The following is a 20,993-nucleotide window of genomic DNA, read 5'->3' as shown; positions in this document are numbered from 1 at the left end:
CATTCACTGCATAAAAGATTTTTGCTCATGTCGCCATTTGTTCTTTTGCCTTTCGCCTAAAATCAGTGTTCCCTGGTTCTTGATTCCTGCCTCCAGTGGGAATGGTTTCTTTCTATCTCTGTCTGGACCCCTCGTGATTTTGAATATTTCCATCAAATCTATTCTCAGCCCTTCTCTAAGGAGAACTGCCCCAGCTTCTCCAATCTATCCACACAAATGAAGTCTTTCCTCCCTGAAGCCATTCTCGTGAATCTTTTCTCACCCTGTCTTATGCCTTCACATCCTTCCCAAAATGTGGTGCCCAGACTGGACACAATGCTCTAGTTGAGGCCCAAACAGAGTTTTACAAATATTAATGATGACATACTGGCTTTTGTACTCTATGCCTCTATTTATAAAGCCCAAGATCCCACATGCCTTTGTAATCACTTTCTCAATCTGTCCTGTCACCTTCAACAATTTGTGCAAACAAATCCCCATGTCTTTCTGTTCCTACACCCAATTTAGAATTGCATCTTTTATTTTATGTTGTCACTTCTCATTCACCCTACCAAAATATACCAATTCACAATTTTCTGCATTAAATTTCATCTGCCACTTATCTGCCCATTCCACCACCCTATGTCTTCCTGAAGTCTATTACTATCCTCCTCAAATTCCAAGTTTTGTGTCACCTGCAAATTTTGAAATTGTCCCTAACACACCCAACTCTAAGTCATCAATATACATCAAGAAAATCAGTATTCCTAGTACCCAACCCCTGGGAATTCACTGCATACCTTCCTCTAGTCTGGAAAACAACCATTCACCACTACTCTTTATTATCACTCAGTCGACATCGTATCCATGCTGCCACTTTCTCTTTGATTCCATAGGCTTCAACTTTGCTGACCTATCTTTTATGTGCCACTTTATCAAATGCCTTTTGGATGTTCATATAGACCGCATTACCCTTCTTGACTATGTCTTTTACCTCATCAAAAAACTCAATCAAGCCTGTGTTGGCTTTTGCTAATTAATCCGCACTGTCCAAGTGATAATTTTGTTCCGGATTATTGGGCTGAATTTTGTCAATTGGGCAGACTTTGGGTGAAAAGTAGGTCACCTAGTATGGGCGGCTGGTGAGATTTCCTCCTCAGTTTTATCCACAGCCAATTAAGGCCCCCCCCCCCCCCCCCCCCCCCCCCCAACATCCCCCGACCTCCCCCGACCTCCCTGATAACTTCCAGCAGCCCAGCAGCCTCTGCAGCACTGCCACTAACGGAGACCACTGCTGGGGCAGGCTGGAGACCTGCCTGCATTTCACTGGTAGGCTATAACAGAATTTTAGAAATGAATAAGAAATTGATGGAGGAGAAACCCCTCCAAGCTGGGGCCGTGGGGGCTACCTTCCCTGCCTGAAGCCCCGTCTACGGTTTTAAAAAACAACTCCCTCTGCGCTGCCACTGGGAGAATGCCTCCATTTAGCTGATGTCTGCCCCATGCAGCATGGTGGCAGATGTGCCATTGGCAAAATGCTGATGGCCTGGGAAAATGGCCCTTAGTAGAGCCTTTGCATATTTAAACTGTCTGATCCTGTTTCCACCTTTGGTAAAATTCCCAGATGGCGGACATGGCTTGCTGTAATTTTACTGGACCCCTCTGTCTCCATTCCCGCCTGCTGGGGGCTGGTAAAATTCTGTCCATTGTATCTAAGAGCTTTCCAAACACTGCGATTAAACTGATTGGCCTGTAATTGCTGGGTTTATCCCTACACCCTTTGAATAATGCTGTTACATTTGCAATTTTCCAGTCCCCTGGCACTAGCCCTGCATCTAAGGAGGATTGGAAGATTATGGTTAGTACCTTGCAACTTCCCCCCTTATTTCTTTCAGCATCCTTGAATGCATCCCATCCGGTCCTGGTGACTTATCAACTTTTCTACAGCCAGCCTTTCTGAGTGAAACCAGAAAGCACTATTTCTCATATAGGGTAATGGAAGTAGAATCTTGCATCATTCAACCATTCAACCCTTCATGTTTGTACCTGCACTTTGAAAGACCTATCCAATTTGTTCCACTCCCCTGCTCTTTACCCATGGTGGTGGTGTGTTACAGATCACTTTGGGAGTCCGAGTTGCTGTGGCAATATGCACTTTTACATGCATGTTGTAGTCTGGAGCTATGAATATTGATGTTAGTAGAGGTTCAAACTTTCTTTCCATCACATGGATGACCAGGAATCTCTCCCGCTCTATCACCTGCCATTGCTATGTGTTGGAAGGATTTACAGGTTGAACATCCACCAGTTTAGCCATGTTATAAACCCACCCTCCTTGGCCATCAAGGCTTGGGGTGGGACTTGAATCTGGAGCTTCTGGCTAAGAGGCAGGGAAGCTACCCACTTGCACCACAAGTCCTCTACTCTTTACCCATAGCTCTGCAAATTTCTCCTTTTCAAGTGTGTAACCAATTATCTTTTGAAAGCTACTATTGAATCTGCTTCCACCGCCATTTCAGGTAGTACATTCCAGCTCACCATAATTCACTGTGTAAAAGATTTTCTCCTCATTTCTCCCTGGAATTTTTGCCAATTCTTTTAAATCTGTGTCCTCTGCTTACCAGTCCTGCCAGGAAAAACTGTTTCTCCTCATCGATTTCATTAAGCCCCTGCTAATCTTTCACCATCTCTATCAAATCTCCTGGTAACCTTCTCTGTTCTAAAGAGAACAGTCCCAGCTTCTCTATTTTCTCTACAGTACGAGCTCCCCATATTCCTTGCACCATCCTAGTAAATCTCTTCTGCACCCTCTCCAAGGTCTTAACATTCCAGAAGTGTGCTGTTAACAACTGAGCACAATGCTTTACTTTAGCTGAGACCGAACCAGTGATTTATGAAGGTTTGCCATAATTTCTTTGCTTTTATACTCTATGCTTCTTTATAAAACCAAGGACCCAGTATTCTTTTTTAACAGCTTTATTGTTTTGCCCTGCCACCTTGAATTGATTTTCAAATCTGGAACTCTCTTTCCCCCAAAGGCTGTGGATGCAGGGTGTCAGCTGAATGTCAGAACATGGTTAAGGGACTGAGTGACCGATTCCTATTCTTATTGATTTAAGCTTCTTGCGGGATGCAGTCTTGTATTGACTGCTCTGTTGTTGATAGATGCTGTTTTTCAGCTGAAACATTAAACCAAGGCTTCATCTGCTGGTTCAGGTAATGAAAAGATCTCATGGCACCAATGTTCTCTTTAAAACTTAGGCCTGAATTTTTCCCATGTTGGGCAGGCTTTGTGGGAGCAAGCAGGGCAATCAGGGGGCCAACCGCTCTGCCCGCAATTGGCTCTGCACCGCGATTGCATGCGGGCGAGCCAATTAAGGCCCACCCTGCGTGGATCGTGAGTGGTGTGCTACTTGTGCGGGCGGGGAAAGGAGGGAAAGTCGGGTCCAGCGTGCAGTTCGCGCATGCGCGCAAAAGAGTGCTTCAGTCTCCCTGAGGCACGGAGCTGCCTCAAGGAAATTGAAGCGCTTTTTAAAAAAACTAAATAAAGACATTAAAAATTTAATGAAAATTGTCCCCTCATGTGACTGTGTTACATGAGATGGGACATGTTTTTATTTTCAAAATAAAGGTTTTATTTAATTAATATTAGCTTTGGGAAATCTCATCCTGCTCATGGATGAGGTTTCCTAAAAAATGTAAAGGCCGCTTGGCCTTTTCGGCTGCCTGTCAACTGTTAGGTTGGACAGGCAGCATAAATTTCAAGTTAATTAGGTCCTTAATGGCCTCAATAGGCCTTTCAATTATCGGTGGGCACGCAGCCGACTCCGGCACGCACCCATCGAACGAAATATCATGCGAGTGCGCAATGACGTCGGGGTGCGCGCCCGCACGCCGAAAGTAAAATTCAGGCTTTAGTTGTTCTATGTGGCCCTTTTTTCTCAGTGTGCAGTTCTTTAAAACTTTTTTGTGCAACTGCCTAACAGACATTATTTGTAACAACAACACCTGCACAGTATTTTTCAGGCAGTTAGCAGGAACATTGCGGACAATAATAGGGTAGTTCTCCCAGTTCTACCTGAAATCTAGCTCTCAAACAACACCATTGGTTCAGCTTAACTGGTTATTGATCTCATTGGTATTTGTGGGCTCTTTCTGTGTGCAAATACGCACATCCATATTTGCCTACAAAAGAAAGTTGCCACATTTCAGTAGAATTTCATTGGGCATCAAGTGTTTTGTGATATCTTTGTTATGACACAGCAGTTGGTAAAGGCTGAGTTGTTTAAACCCCAGAGGGAAACTTGAACAACTGTCATAACCTATATTTTCAATTGGTATGTTTGAGGTACAGCTCTGAATTCAGGAATACAACCACTGAGCCTCAAGAGGATTTTTTATATAAAACTAAATTAAACATTTATTAATTTAGCAACAAATTAAACACATACACATGTTTACAAATTACTACCATAATAACTTTTAAACAAATCCCCAAAATAATCACTCCCTGGTAAATCTCCACCAAGGCAACAGTAACCCATAGGCTTTTAACAGACACCAGGCAAAGCACATTTGATCTTACAAATTCAAAATGAGGTTCCTTGCAATTTGTTTCCTTTGCAGACAAAGTTGTAGGCTTACAGGCTGGTTAGATCTTAAATGCCTTGTACACACAAACTCCTTTCTGTTTACACCTAGCTTTTGTTTTGAATGTAAAGTTTCCATTTATTCACCAGGCCTTTAACATTACATCTCCAAACAATAATATCCTTTCATTCCACCAATTTTATTAGTAAGCTAGAAAAAATAAACATATTGCTTGGCAACTTCTAGCTAGGTGCAAGATTTTACTCCCACTCTTGAATGCTTTATTCAACAAATGCAAATTTACACTTTACCTACTATCCTCATTACGTTTATCCAATTAACATCTCAAAACTACTATACTTCAAAGCACCCAGACTAGCTGGCTTTAATTCAATTAAGATAGTGAAACACATAGGGCAGAATTTTCTCCTCGGCGTGTGGGGCAGGCCCTGCATGCCGATGCATAAAATGGCACGCGGTGACATCGGACGTGCGTCCAACGTCACCGCGCGCCATCGCGATATTTCGGTGGGCGGGCATGCGATGATCTCCGATGTGTACCCGCCATTAATTAACAGGCCAATTAAGGCCCTTGAGCCACTAATTGATGCCGATTTTTCAGGGCCCGTGCGATCTTCAGATCATCGCACGGGCGCAACGGGCAGGCAGGTAGGCCACATTTTTATAAGCCTCATCCACAGGCGGGATAAGAGGGGTGAGTGGGGACGCGAGTGGTCTTTGGTAGACATTTAATGTTTAAACTTACTGCTACTTGCCTGTGTGAGCAGGAATACGTCAAATCTCTTCACAGCTGCTTGGACAGGCATAACAGGCTTCAGGTCAGGACTCTGGAGTAAGTATCATTTTTGGGGCCTTGCTGTTTTCAGGAAGCCTTCCCTTATCCTGGGAATGGGAGTTGTGCTCTCCACTGGAGGCACCTCATCTGAGGAGGGAGGGAGGGCCATAAGGGGGAGGAGGCCAGGAGTCCACATTCAGTCTCCAGCCTTTGGGAGGAGAGGCGCAGGCACTAGGGGTGCAGGGTCAACAGGAAGTGCAAGACAGAAGGGCTGCAGAAGGCGTCGCTATCTTGCTGCCAGGGTTTACAGGCGGCGAAGCAGCTACCTCAATATGTCTGAGGTGCAGTGCCAAAAGAGGCTCCGTCTCTCAAGGGAGACAATGACCTCCATCTGTCAGATGATAGGCTCTGAGATCTGCGCCAACTGTGTGGGTGGGCACCCCATGCCAGTGGGGTTGAAGGTCACGGCTGCCGACAACTTCGATGCCTCCAGCTCTTTCCAGGGGTCAGTGGGTGATCTTTGCGGAGTCTCCCAGTCAGCTGTCCACACTTGTGTCAAGCAGGCGACAGATGCTTTGCTCAGGCGTGCATTGACTTTCATCCACTACTGCTGGGACAAGGCCAGCCAGACAGAGCGAGCCAGAGGCTTCACAGCGATTTCTGGGTTCCCTGCATCTAGGGTGCAATTGACTGCACATATTTGGCCATCAAGGCACCAGTGGGTGAGCCGGGTGCCTTTGTCAGCCGGAAGGGATTCCAGTCCTTGAATGTGCAGATAGTGTGTGACCATAGGGTGCAGATTCTGCAGGTCTGTGCAAGGTACCCAGGCTGTTCCCATGATGCTTTCATCCTGAGGCATTCCCAGGTGCTGGGGCTCTTCAGTGCTCCAGCCCAGCTGGATGGATGGCTGCTGGGTAACAAGGGCTATCCCCTCAAAAGGTGTCTCATGACTCCTCTCCACCATCCAAGAACAAAGGCCGAGCAGCGGTACAATAGGAGCCACACCTCCACAAGGGCTGTGGTAGAGAGAACCATCGGTCTTCTCAAGATACGCTTCCGATGTCTGGACCGTTCAGGGGGTGCACCCCAATGCCCCCCAGATTGTGTATCGCTGATAGTGGCTGCAAGCTGCACTCTCCACAATTTGGCGCTGGAAAGGGGGGATGCAGTAGAGGAAGAAGATGTAGACAGAGATGCTCCGGCTGCAGACGATGAGTCCAGTAGTGAGTCCGAGGATGAGCACACACAGCAGAACTCTGAGGGGATAGACGCTGACCCGGGCAACCTCCAGGGAGGCGGGGACAACCGGGAGGCTTTAATCCAACGAACCTTCAGCTAGCCCACCACAGATGGACCTCCAACACACACCAGGACTGCACACTCCATACTCAATATCTGAGAGCAACATCTGCCTGGTTAGGAACATTAACTATGTGCCTTGTCAATAAAGCTCAATGTCAAACAAGTCACTCATAACATCATGGGTTCCCGTCCATCTGCAGGTAAGGAATCACCTTGAGCCATTTTCACATATGAAACATTTAATGAATTCACAAAATAAAACAGAAAAGAAAGTTAATTCAAAGGTGTTCATCATCACACCAAATTATAATCAACTAATAGCGGGGCAACATAAAACCACCAGTGAGAAGCCTGTGGTGTGCCTAAGATGCCTTAAGTGTACATTTTCGGGTGCTATGTCTAGGTGCTCCCCCTTCGCTGGCATAGGCATTCGAGACAGCCTACTCACTCTGCTGTCCTGTTGGCCTCAATGACCTTGGCAGGTGTCCTCTGGCCCGTGAAGCCTTTGATGATCCCGCCTGGGAGGGAGCGGCCAGTTCCACGGCTGGAATCTCCCCAGTCGACTCAGCCTCATCGGATCCCATGGTCACTGGCAGAGGGGCGGAGAAGCTGCTACCCTGAGCGCCCTGAGAGGAGCCTGCAGAGACGACAGGCAGCTCGTGTGCCACCATGAGGTCGCTTCGGACCTCCCTGCTCACCATTGATGGATGGGCACCTAGCTGGGATACTTGGTACCCAATCCATCTCCCACACTGGCACTGACCAGCTGAGGTCAATGCTGCTGTGAGGGCTTGCAGGTCCGAGCGCAACCCCAGGAAGCCCTGATTGTTCTCCTGAGGGACCCTCTCCACGAGAGTCGCCACTCTCTCCATGGAGGAAGCATGGCGCTCAGCCATGAGGATCATTGCATTGCTGATGCTTCGCATGGACTCCTCCAGCACAGAGACCATGCCACACATAGCCTTATGTATCTCCGCCAGACCCTCCCACAGACCCTGCTGGACATCTAGCGTCTGCTACCTCAGGGATGGCTCCAGAGGCACATCATCAGCCACTGACTGAGCATGTGCCTAGTCCCCTGCAGTCCTCCAACTGCCGGCACCATGGGTACTCTCTGTCTCCGCCTGCACCTCAAGCGAGTGTGAAGTGCCCTCACTGCTGTGCCCCGGGACACTAGCTGACAATCTAATTCCCACCAAGATGCTAGTATCTGCGCTGGTGCCTGCCTGGCAGAGATGGTGTGACACTGGTGCTTCTAATTTTTCTGGGCCTTCAGGTGTTAGAGGCAGCCCCTCTGCCTCCTCCTCCCAGCCCTGCTCCGGTAATGCTGAAAAGAAGAACAAGGACATTTGATTCGTTCAAGTAGAGACAATGTCAATGTGCATGCCTGGGCCTCCGGATCAGTATGCGCTCATCCTTCCATAATCAATGGGAAACCCAAGTTGGAAGCTTAAATCACTAAACATTCAACCGTGGAATGGTTGCTGGGACAGACATGGTGACCTCAGGGCATGGCACTCTTAACTCCCCCAGGCACCCCAGCCTCACCGCCACTGGTGGACCTGGGCGCATGGCGCCTCTCCAGCTTCATCGCCTCCTGCTCAGAACTGGTTATAATGGCCAACTGGGCCTGGCCTCCGCCAGTCTGCATCTGCTCTGCGGTGTTGTGTGCAGTCTTCTCCTGAAAAGGAGAGAGGAGTATTGATTAGTCCACCCAGTACCTGGATTGCCATTGCAGCCCTGCCACCCCCATCTGAGTGAAACATTGCAGGGCTCCAGTGAATTGTGACCCTGCAGCTGCCGCACACTCACACCAAGAAGCCAGAGCTGACCCCCCCTTGCACACATGCTGCCTCCATCACATTTGCCACCCACACAGTTTCACCTTGCAAAGCAAAGACGCACAAGCACGTGGAACGCCAAGGGCAGCAGATGGATGCCACCTGGAAGTTCCCCTCCCATCATGTCAGCAGCCTGACTTTGACACGTTTTGGAGTTCCAGCACTGTGCCTAGGTGCAGATCCTTGAGGTAACCCCCAAAACAGTACTGTGGGTGTCAGTCTACCACATGCAGTCGATGCAGAACCCAGATCAGCACAACCCTCTCTGGGTGAACTAGTCATGGGCAATATCTGCTGGCCCACCCAGTGTAGGATACATGCAGTGAACGATTCAATGCAGTAACTACATTCAGAGTTTGTGGGGGCAGCCATGTTAAGTGACCCATGCCAACACGGTAATCACCCTTCCCGAGTGCAAGAGGTTGTTGAAACACTTGCGGCACTGAACCCAGGTCCGTCGCACCACGTCGTGGGAACTCGCTATCTCTGCCACCTCCTCCCAGGCACGTTTGGTCATGTGGAGGGCTTCCTCTTCCTGTCTATGGGAAGGAGGATCTCATGCCGTGCTGCCTCCTCCTTGAGGAGGGCAGCAAGGCACTCGTCCTAAAAGCGAGAGGCATAGTGCCCCACTGGCCTGCCTCGCCTGCTCACCAGAAGCGCTCTGGGAAGCCCTTCTGCTGGCCATGGTTCACAACCTTTGCCAGGCTGCAGGAACGCTCTTTAAACAGGCTGCTAGGTCACCATTGGACCTGGCGGTCATTGCAGTCCCGCTACTGCCCACCTACTCCCGCAGTCCTTGGGAGCTGCGTTTCATGCTGGGTGGGTCTTAATTGGCCCACTCACGTGAAATGGCGGTGTGGAGCCGATCGCAGGCGGCGATCGGCTCTGCGCTCGCTCCTGACTGGCCTGCCCAACGGGGAGAATATTCTCCCCATAGACACAGACCCCACTACAATTCCACTTTAAAAATAATTTCAATCACATTATAGACATTAATATCTCTTCAAGACACCTTGAGGGATCTTAAAAGAGTTTTATAAATGCAGGTCATTACTTTTTTCTTTAAAAATGCAAGTGTCATCAACCTGTATCGATATGTCCATATTGTCTTTACATAATGCCCACATGTGCATACTTTTACAACGGGAGTCAATGCATAGTGTCATGATCACTTCAGAGACCAGCAACATGTTTAATATCTACTGGTATTTAAAAAGGAAATGAGTAAGTAAAGTGTGTGTTGATCCTCTAGAGAGTGACAGTGGGGAATTAATGGTAGATAATAAGGAAATGGCGGAAGAAATTAACAAATATTTTGCTTCTGTGTTCACTATAAAGGATACAAAAAAACATTCCAGTAATAACTGCAAATCAGGAGGTGAAAGGGAGAGAGGAGCCTGGTGAAATTGAAATCACTAGGGAAACAATACTGCGCAAATTGATGGAGCTGTGGGCTGGCAAATCCCCAGGTCCCAATGGACTACATCCTAGGATCTTAAAAGAGGCAACTAATGAGGTAGTCGATGTGCTGGTATTAATTTTCCAAAATTCACTCGATTCTGGAAAGGTTCCATCAGACTGGAAAGTAGCAAATATGACCCCTCTATTCAAGAAGGGAGGGAGGCAGAAAACTATAGGCTACTTAGCTTGTTGTCTGTCATGGGGAAGTTGTTAGAATCAATCATTATAGCTGGGCTCTTAGAAGAGCTCAAGGCAGTTGGGAAGTGTCAGCATGGTTTTGAAAAAAGGAAAGTCATGTTTAACCAATTTATTGGAGTTTTTGAAGGAGTAACATGCGTGCTGAATAAAGTAGAGTCTGTAGATGTACTGTACTTGGATTTCCAGAAGGCATTTGATAAGGTGCCACATCAAAGGTTATTATGGAAAATAAAAGCGCATGGTGTAGGTAGTAACATATTAGCATGGAAATAAGATTGGCTGGCTGGCAGAAAGCAGAGAGTATGCATAAATTGGTCTTCTTCGGATTTACAGGATGTGACAAGTGATGCCCTACAGGAACCTGTGCTGGGACCTCAACTTTTTACGATTTTTATCAATGACTTAGATGAGGGGAGTGAAGACATGGTAGCTAAATTTGCAGATGACACAAAGAAAGGTAGGAAAGTATGTTGTGAAGAGGACATGAGGAGGTTGCAGATGGATATAGATAGGTTGAGTGAGTGGGCAAAGATCTGGCAAATGGAGTTTAATGTGGGAAAATGTGAAGTTGTTCACTTTGGCAGGAGGAACAAAAAAGCGGAGTATTACTTAAATGGAGAATGGCTGCATAATTCTGAAGTGCAGAGGTGTTCTGGTACATGAGTCACAAAAGGTTAGTATGCAGGTACAGCAAATAATTAAGAAGGTTAATGGAATGCTATCCTTTATTATGAGAGGGATTGAACATAAAAGTAAGGATGTTATGCTTCAGTTATACAGGGCATTGGTGAGACCACATCTCGAATACTGTGTGCAGTTTTGGTCTCCTTATTTAAGGAAGAATGTAAATTTATTGGAGGTGGTTCAGAGGAGGTTTACTAGAGTGATACCTGGAGTGAGTGGGTTGTCTTATGAGGAACAGTTGGACAGACTGTGTTTGTTTCCACTGAGTTTAAAAGAGTGAGGGGTGATTTGATTGAAGTATACAAGACTCTGAACGGCCTTGACAAGGTGGACATCGAAAGGATGTTTCCTCTTGTGGATGAGTTCAGAATTAGGGGGCACAGTTTTAAAATTATGGGTCACCCTTTTAGGACAGAAATCAGGGGAAATTTGTGTTGTGCAACTTTGAAACTCTGCCTCAGAAGGCGGTGGAGGCAGGGCCATTGAATAATCTTAAGGTAGAGGTGGATAGATTCTTGTTAGGCAAAGGGAATCAAATCATCGGGGGTAGATGGGAATGTTAAAATCTAAACACAAGAAGATCAACCATGATCCTATTGAATGGTGGAGCAGGCTCGAGGCCAAGTGATCTACCCCTGTTCCTAAATCTTATGTTCTTATGTTCTTATTTTTAAGAATCCAAAAACTCAGGTATTTACTAAAAGAAAGAAGCCATAAGGTTCATAGTTTAAATCATAAGAATTTTACAACACCAAAATCAAAGAATGTGGATATTAATCACTGTGTTCTATCTTAAATAGTCAGTTATGTTAAAGATATTAAAAGTACAAAGAACACAGTTACTTTGACTCTAAACTGAACTTCTTAACTCAAATTTCCTTGACTTACATCCCAAAAATCTCAAGTCAGTTACTTATCAGAAATTGGAAGATTAACCACTTGGCCTGAGTACTGTTTCAAAAATTCATGTAAGAGTTGAGAACTCTTGAGCCTTCTGCTTTCCTCTGGCAAGGTTTTGCCTTCAAATCTCCTCAACTACCCCATGGTTGTAGACTCACTGTTCAACACAGGCATCGCTAGCATCTTAATTGTAGCCATCTTAGATCAGAACTCTCTTGGTTCTAATGTTCTTTAACTGTTGAGTCTTGTATCTAGAATTCCCACTGTCTTTTCTCAGCTTGCCTATCCCAGAAGTCCAATTTACTGTTAGTCAAGTCCTTAAGTTAACAAGATTTTTTAAAACCCTTTTAGCCAATGCACAGAATCCTGAACCCTGCTTGAAAGAAATGGCCCCAGCAGCTGGCTTGTTCTAAACTAAAACCAAGCTGCTTGAACACTGACCCACACCCAGGAACTTACTCACCCTATAATTAACTCTGGTTGACCCTTTTCCCCCTATTGCTTATTTCCTAGGCAGTTTGGTCATGTGATCAATTACTGGAAGCAAGCTTTTTTTTACAAGAAATCTTTCAGAGAAGCCTAGTTCTTAAAGGGACCATTGCTTGAATGTAAAATATAGGTTTCTTTCCCAAAAGCACATAGGATATCAGAATAGCAATTAGTATTGGGGCCCTAGTTCATTTCTATTTCTTTCCGTGTTCTCGGAATGTTTAGTTAATTAATGCCCTACCATTTGCCTTGCTGAGGCCAGTAACTCAGTGCACACCCAAGTTGGACACTGTGTCTCATGGCCATGCTTGCAATTGTTTTTATTCAGTTACCCTTTTCTGGCTCGTAACATAGATTTTGTGCTACACATTTTCTAATGTATATGCTGTATTTAGAAACCATATACAAAAGTAAGAGTGTAATTTATTTGCAGTGTCTGTCTAAACCTGGATATATGAAGAGAAAGAGCAAACTTTCATTTATGTGGTGCCTTTCCTGTCTAAGGATGTTCCAAAGGATTTACAGCCAATGAATACTTTTGAAGGATAGTCATTGTTAAAACGTAGGAAACGGGGAAAACAATTTGCCAACAGATGAAGTTCCCAAAAACAGCATTAACAAAATCCCCAGATAATCTGTTTCAATTTGGTTGAGGGATAATTATTGGCCAGGACACCAAGATGAACTTTGCTCTGAATGGACAGAGGAGTAATGCCATAGGATCTTTTACATCCAGCAGAGAAGGCAGTTCAACATCTCATGTGCAAGGCAGCACCTCTGGATATCAGTCTAGATTTTGTACTCAAGATTCTGGAGTGGGACTTGAACCTACAACCTTCTGCTGCAGAGGCAAGAGTGCTAGCAACTAAGCCACAGCTGACACCTATCTGGGAATGTTGTGCACAATGATCTAATACAAGGATTAAAAATCCAACATTATTCCTATTCTGAAGTTCTAAATGCCTCTGATTGTTGTATTTGTGAGAATGTAGGATTCACATTTTAGTGTCACTTATTCATGGGATATTGCCATTAAACTTGAAGTTTTTGAGCATTTAGGCTATGGTATTTATGGGGAGGTGAGAAGGAGCTAGGTATTGTGGCGATAACCCAGCAAGGCCTGACACTGGGAGATTGTCTTGAATTTATTGGCAGGACTCATTATAATTCTTTCTGTCTGTTTCCCACCCTGAAACTAGCCTAACTGACAGGCTGGCCGTCTGCAGGTGGAAAATACCAGTGACAGGAAGCCCCAGCCTTAGACCATTGGGGAGGGGCCTCTACAATCAGTGGGGATGGGAGGATGTGACATCGGGTTTGCAGATAAGGACCTGTGGGGGCCGATGATTGTGGGGCAGGCTGTAAATTGGGCCGTTTTGGGTAGGCTGCAAATTTGGGCTTGGGAGGGCAGGGGGATATGATGATCATTTGGCAGGCTGCAGAATGGTGCTGGGTGGATGGGGTGCATGTGCATGCTGATTGTGGTAGGGGCTGGAGTGAGGCTGTGATTGGCAGAGGGAAGGCCAGAAGCTCCCTTGTGAGTCTGGGAGAAGAACTCTTGCTCTTCCTGTCCCATAGGAGTGCTATAAAAAGCACTTGCCTTCTGGAGCTGCCCGTTTTGCTGCTGAATTTCCTGAGCCTTGGAAAGCCTGACCAGCAGTAGTTCAAGTTAAATCAGGCTCCTAATTTCACTGTAGGAACCTGATTTAAATACGTTAGTGAAGTGTCCCATCTCTCTAAGATCAGACACTCATGCAATATGCCCTGTGCCACCTAATAAGCTGAGTACACATTCGATTGGGGTCTTATATTACATTTTTAAGATTTTAAACCCACGCCCCCACCCCAACCTTCTCGTATCTGTTGTTGTGGGTTTAATATTGAGGCTTTGGTGTTCTTCATTTGAAGTATAGCCCTTTCCAGCAAATAGTCTTGTGTACCTGAAATGCGTGTTTTATTTTACATAAGTATGAAAATCACAGTCCCTTAATAATTCAAAGATTTTTGTGTTAAAAATTGAATTATCCTGTAATTTGAATTGAGCAACTTAAAGTTCTAGGACTCAGCTGTATTTCTGTGTAGATCATTAAGATTTAAGTTTCTGCCAAACAAGTACATTTTTAAAAATTGGCTTTCTCGAAAGTTACTTTGCTTCTTTTTTTCCAGCTAACATCTACACCAAAGATAGCAACAATGCAATTTACCAGACATATTAATCCTCATGCTCAACAGGTAAATCCATTAAGTTTTTTTGAAATTCAAGTTTATTTTATTTTAAGTCTGACGCAAAAAAAGAAATTCTAAGTGAAATTTAAGAATAATTCCTCATTGATCCGTGATAAATTGAGTATTTACAGATTTACTGAATTGTGTTTAATCCTACTTCTGAAGCAGTTATCTGCATAACATAAGAAATAGGGCAGGGATAGACTCTTGAGATCAGGGACAGCCTCTGGAGTCTGCTTTGCCATTCAATAAGACTATGGCTGAACTTGCACACCAGTTCCACTTTCCACCCTATCTCCATATCCTTTGAATTCCCTAGAGCCCAAAATCCTATTGATCTCATCACCTGAGCCTCCACAGCCCTTTGGGGTGGAGAATTCCAAAGATTCACAGCTCCCAAGTGAAGAGATTTCTCCTTATTTCAATCTTAAATGTCCAACACCTTACCCTGAGACTATGTCCCTTGGTTCTGGACTCACCAGTCAAGGGAAACAGCCTTTTAGATCTACCCTCTCATGCCCTCTCAGAATCTTATACATTTGAATTATATCATCTCTCATTCTCCTAAATTGAGAATATGGGCCCATTCTATTCTACCTCTCTTCACAAACCAGCTTTCTCATCCCAAAATTCAGTCTAATGAACCTCCTTCGCACCTCTTCCAATGCAAATATATCCATAACCTGAGTAACTTATCCCCAAATTATTTACTTAAGAGAACTTATAAATTTGTGAATAAAAGTTACATGCAGCGGATAGAGTGCTTTCACTTAATTACTCACAAAATAATTAATTATTTCTTGGATATTTCAAGAGATAGAGATAATGCTTCTTTATTACAGTCAGTCAAGGATGAAATTGAACCTTGACAATTGTGCAAATAGGGCAAAAGTGAAACAGCAGCCTATTTACAGTGGGGTTTAAGTGGGCTGCTAATTTGCTATTGCCCATTTTGTGCTACCACTAAAGTTGAATTTCTCTCCCACAGTGATCTTTAATGTTTTCTCCTTTTGTTTTAGAAAAATTGAAAAATGTTTATTGTTCTAATTTGTTTTCATATAGGTAAGATAAATATAAGTTATACCATCCACCAATTGAGTATTTGCTATTAAGTTATTAAAAGTTACTAATTGCTGAACCTTTCAGCAATATCTGGTCCTTTTGACCGTCACAGGCTCCATCATTGTTCATATGCATTCTTCCAACTTAGTGCAACATTGATTTGCTGTAAGTGATCCACTTTCTCTAACTCTTGATTTGTTTTTAAGAGTGTAGGAAAAGATTTTCTCTCAATTTCACCAATTTGTTCAGCCAAGCCATTTTATTCCTTTGTCTTCTTGTTTTTCCTTTGCATTTGGGCCTTATTCACTGCAATTGCAACAAAGAAGAAACAGACCACTCAGCTTAACCAGTCTATGTTGTTATTTACCCACCACAAGACCAAGAGCAGGATCTTTAGGTCGGCGAGCAGGGGGTGCGGTGCCCTGATGTCACCCCGTGTCATCTCCGTTTTCAGGTCAGTGGGGGGTGCAGCCAACTCAGGTGTACGCCCGCTGACTGTCAATGGTCTATTGAGGCCATTTAAAAAGTCATTAACCTAATCAATGGACCTGCCCGTCCAACCTTAGGGTTGGCGAGCAGGCCGGGAGCCCTGGCGGGCTTCAGAAAAAGCATAAAATCTCATCCACGGGCGGGTTGAGGTTTCATGAGGGTTTTTAAAAATCTAATAAATGTTTGAGTTAAAGTGATGGACATGTCCCAATTCATGTGACAGTGTCACATGAGGGGACATGTCAGGGAAATTTTTTCAACATTCGCCTTCAAAGTTTTAATTCTGAGCCGATCTCCCTGAGGCAGCACTTAGCCTCAGGGAGATCTGTGCGCTATTTTGCCCGTATGCGCGAAAGAGCGCACTCCCGGCTGAGAGAATTCCCCCTGCCCGCACAGGGAGCGCATAGCGCTTCCTGGCGGACGTCACGCTGGGTGGGCCTTAATTGGCCCACCCACTTAAAATGGCGGCACACCCCCAATCGAGGCGCCGATCGGAGGTGCCCCTGTCCGCGCCCCCTCCTGCACCTGCACTTCCTCACCGAAGGGGGGAACATTCTTCCCCAAATAGTTCTAAATACATTTACCTATCCGATTATTATTTCAATCCTTTTTCATTCAGCTGCCATCCTTATTATTCATCTTTTCATAGAATTTTGCAACAGCAAATCCTACGAATTTTTAACAAATTTTTGCAACTATTATAACTGGAAGTAAAGGGAAATCAGATACTAAAGAATTCAATAAATGGCTCACTCTGATTGTTCATTAAGCATCTGACCATGAAGGTACCAGACAGCAGGAATAAAGGGGTTAGGAAGGAGGAGATAAAGGGAAAATGAATCCAATTGAGGTTTAACCTGTAATCTATAAATATTACTTAGTCATCTGATCAAAAATCTGAGAGACTGTCAATTTTAAACCATATTTCATAAATATTCTCAACAAACACCAGATTCCATTAAAAAATTCCAATATTTAACTTTAAACAAGTGTAATAGCAGAAACTTATCATTTGAAAGTAGTGTACAAAATTGATTTTTATTTCATAATCTTTCCCAGTATTGTACACAAGGCAGATATATTTTTGAAGAAAATGTTATGCTTTTTTTTCTAATTTTTATCTTAAAATCAGGAAATGTAGCTAGAGTCCAGTTCTTTTTAAGGACTAGTTTCCATTGCTATACAGCACATGAGAGGCATTGTAAGGTCAAACCTTAAATTATAATGGCTTCCACTATCCTTTGCTTTATACATAACTAGGATAAGAAAAGCCCATCAGGCCTGTATGTGTTCACTCCATTTTTGCTGAATTGATTTACTTTCACTGACCCTTAGTTACACCTTCCCCCACCATACCTCTTGGAGAGACGAAGAAATGATAAGCTGCCATTTCCTTGGACAGCACCTTCCAAACCCTTCTACCACCTAGAAGGACAAGGGCAGCAGATGCACAGGAACCACCACCTGCAAGCCACTTAGCACTCTGACTTGGAACCACATGACCATTCCTTCACCATCACGAGGTCAAAATCCTGGAACTCCCTTCCTAACAGCACTGAAAGTGTACCTACACTACATGGCCTGCAGTGCTTCAAGAAGGCAGCTCACCACCACCTTCTCAAGGGCAATTAGAGACATTATATGACATGCATACAGAAGTAAAATACTGCAGATACTTCAAATTTGAAATAAAAGCAGAATATGCTGGAAATAGTATGCAGGTCTGGCAGCATCTATGGAGAGAGAAACAGAGGGCAGCATTTTCCCCCCTCGGGGGGATTGTGTGGGAGCAGGAGCAGGCTCGAGCGGCTGGGTTCTCGATCGGCGCCCCCAACTGGGGGCACACCACCATTTTATGTGGGTGGGCCAATTAAGGCCCGCCCAGCGTGGCATCTGCCCGGAAGGGCTGTGTGCTCCCTGTGCGGGCGGGGGATATTCTCTGAGTAGGCCTGTGCACTCTTTCGCACATGCGCGTGGAAGAGCGCACAGATCTCCCTGAGGCAAAGTGCTGCCTCAGGGAGATCGGTTGAAGTTTTAAATATTTTATTAAAGGTAGGAAAAAATTTTCCTGACATGTCCCCTCATGCGACACTGTCACATGAGCTGGGACATGTCCATAACTTTTATTTTAAAAATTTCTGAACATTTTAAATCCCTCATGAAACCTCATCCCGCCCGTGGGTGAGGTTTCATGCTTTTTTGGAAGGCCGCCTGGGCTCTTCGCCTGCCCGCCAACCTTAAGGATGGACGGGCAGGTCCATTAATCATTTTGATTACTTTTTTAATGGCCTTAATAGGCCATTGACAGGTCGGCGAGCGTGCAGCCGACTCAGCTGCTTGCTTGCCGAACTGAAAATCTAAATGACGGTACGCAAGCCCGACGTCACCCTGCATCATTTTACGCGTCGGCGAGTAGGCCCCACCCCCCACTCACCGACCGGAAAATGCTGCCCAGAGCTAACATCTCAGGTTTTGTAACCTTTCATCAGAACAGGGAAAAGTATGTTTTGAGCAAGTGGAAGGGGAGAAGATGGGAAAAAGAAGATAAGGGAAGGTCTGTGATAGGGTGGAGGGCAGGAGAATTAAATGACAAAAGGATTCAAAATGCAAGGCCAAAGGAAGTGGTAATAGGACAAGTAAAGATACAAAAATGTGCCTTGAGGAGGTGTGAATAGCAGAATAGAGATGGCTGCTGTCCGAAAACAAAGGGAAGGAGAAAAGAAACAAGGGGAAAATAAAGCAGCAAAAAAAGGAGGCAAAATGAGGGCAGAGATTACATTCTAAAATTGTTGAACTTGGTGTTGAACACTGAAGGCTATAAAATGTACAGTTGAAAGATGAGGTACAGTTCCTTGAATGTGTGTTTGGAACACTGCATGAGGCCAAAGACAGAAGGTCAGAGTGGGAGTAAGGTGGAGAATTAAAATGTCATCTGAGTGGAAGCTTGGGGTCACGCTTAGGGACTGAAAAGGAGGTATCCCGCAAAGCGGTCACCCAGTCTGCATTTGTTTTCCCCAGTGTAGAGCAGACGACATTGTGAGTAGTGAATACAGTATATTAGATTGAAGGAAAATTGGAAAGAGTGTTTGGGGTCTTAGATGGTAAGAAGGGAAGAGGTAAAAGGGAAAGTTTTGCATTTCGCTTCCTGTACGGACTCTATTTCATTTTCCAAGTTTCTCAGTCTCCATCACATCTGTTTTGATGATGCAACCTTCCATGCTAGTGCTTCTGATATATCTTTCTTTTTCCTCAACTGAGGATTCCTCCACCCCCACCCTGTGGACAGTGCCCTTGACTATGCCCATTCAATTTCACACACTTCCGCTCTGACCCCTTCCCCTTCCTTTCAGAACCACAATAAGGCTCACCTTGTCCTCACCTTCACCCCACCAGCCTCTGTATTCAACAGATCATCCATCACCATTTCCACCATCTCCAGCAAATTGCCATCACCAAAGCACATTTCCCCTCCCATCCTCTCCACTTTCAGCATTCTGAAGGGAACATTCAATCCGCAATACCACGGTCCACTCTTCCATCACCCCCAACACCTCTCCCTTCCCAAGGCACCTTGACATGCAAGCGCCAGAGGGCAACACTTAGCCTTTACCTCTTCCCTTCTCACTGTCCTCAGCCCTAAGCACTCCTTCCATACTGTATTCACTGCTCGCAATGTGGTTTTTCTACATTGGGGAGACCAAACGCTGACTCTATGACTGCTTTGTGGAACACCTCCATTCAGTCCTCAAGTGTGACACCAAGCTTCCAGTCAGCTGTCATTTTAATTCTCTTTGTTTCCACTCTTGCAGTGTCCCAATGAAACTCAATGCAAGCTCAAGGGACAGCATCTCATCTTTCAACTGGGCACTTTACAACCTTCTAGATTTAACATTGAGTTCAACAATTTTAAATTGTAACCTCTGCTCCCATCTTGTTTCCTTTCTCTTTGCTGGTTTGTTGATTTTGGTTGTTTCTCTCTTATATCCTTTTCTCTGCTTTCAGACCACAGCTACTCAAGATTCTGCTATTCATACCTTCCCTAGACACATGTTTTGTTCTTTTATTTGTCCCATAACATAGATAGGCTAGCAGGATGGACAGACAAGGGTCAGATGGAATCTAATACAGAGTAGTGCGTTTTGGCAGAAAGGTGGAGAGACACTGGGCAGCATCTTACCTATGTCGGGAGGGCTGGGCGGGTGCGGGCGGGGGCAGGCGTGGAGCCAATCGCATGCCGCCATTTTACGCGGGCAGGCCAATTAAGGCCCGCCCAGCGTAACGCACGGACGATAGCACTCAGCGCTATCTGTGCGAGTAGGGAGAGGAGGGAGAGTCAGGGCCTGTGTTCTTTCGCGTATGTGCGCGAAAGAGTGCAGCAATCTACCTGAGGCACGGAGCTGCCGCAGGGAGATTAAGTTCATAATAAAACTTTTGAATAAATGAATGGAAAAATTATTTAAACATGTCCCTTCATGTGACAGTGTCACATGAGCTGGGACACGTTTGTACATTTAGTAAAATTTATTTAATTATTTTATTGAACCTTCAGGAAACCTCAACCCGCCCATGGATGAGGTTTCCTGAAAAACGCAAAGACCGCTTGGGCTCTTTGTCTGCCTGCCAACCTTAAGATTGGACGGGCAGCGTTGCTAACAGCTTTAATTGGTTTTTTAATGGCCTTAATAGGCCGTTGACAGTTGAGGCAGCTGTGCGCCCGCCGAACAAAATATCTAAATGATGCCGGGACGTACGTCCGACATCATCACACGTGATTTTGCACGTCGGCATGTCGGGCCTTCCCCCGCACACTGATGGTAACATTCTGGCCACTATATACTTACTGGTACAGTTGTGAAGAGTGTGCTGGGACAGAGGGATTTGGGGGCACAAGTGCACAGATCTTTGAAGGTAGCAGGACATATTGAGAAAGTGATTAGCAAAGCATATGAGACCTTTGATCCCCCTAATGCCCTGAC

The 20,993-nt window shown here is 45.1% G+C and overlaps 1 protein-coding gene across 4 annotated transcripts in view; it reads left to right on the top strand.

Annotated features, from left to right (window-relative positions):
• Nucleotides 1–20,993, top strand: part of LOC144686695 (RNA-binding motif, single-stranded-interacting protein 1-like) — a 637,597-nt gene that overhangs the window by 92,602 nt on the left and 524,002 nt on the right. For all 4 annotated transcript variants that reach the window (XM_078552250.1, XM_078552249.1, XM_078552248.1 and 1 more), the window contains exon 2: nt 14,407–14,472. In XM_078552250.1, the coding sequence (XP_078408376.1) occupies nt 14,407–14,472 (66 nt within the window). The remainder of the gene's footprint in view (nt 1–14,406; nt 14,473–20,993) is intronic.

The sequence above is a fragment of the Cetorhinus maximus genome, chromosome 11 (genome assembly GCF_964194155.1).
Source record: "Cetorhinus maximus chromosome 11, sCetMax3.hap1.1, whole genome shotgun sequence".
Lineage (NCBI taxonomy): Eukaryota > Metazoa > Chordata > Chondrichthyes > Lamniformes > Cetorhinidae > Cetorhinus > Cetorhinus maximus.
This window is presented reverse-complemented; position numbering and strand designations above follow the sequence as displayed.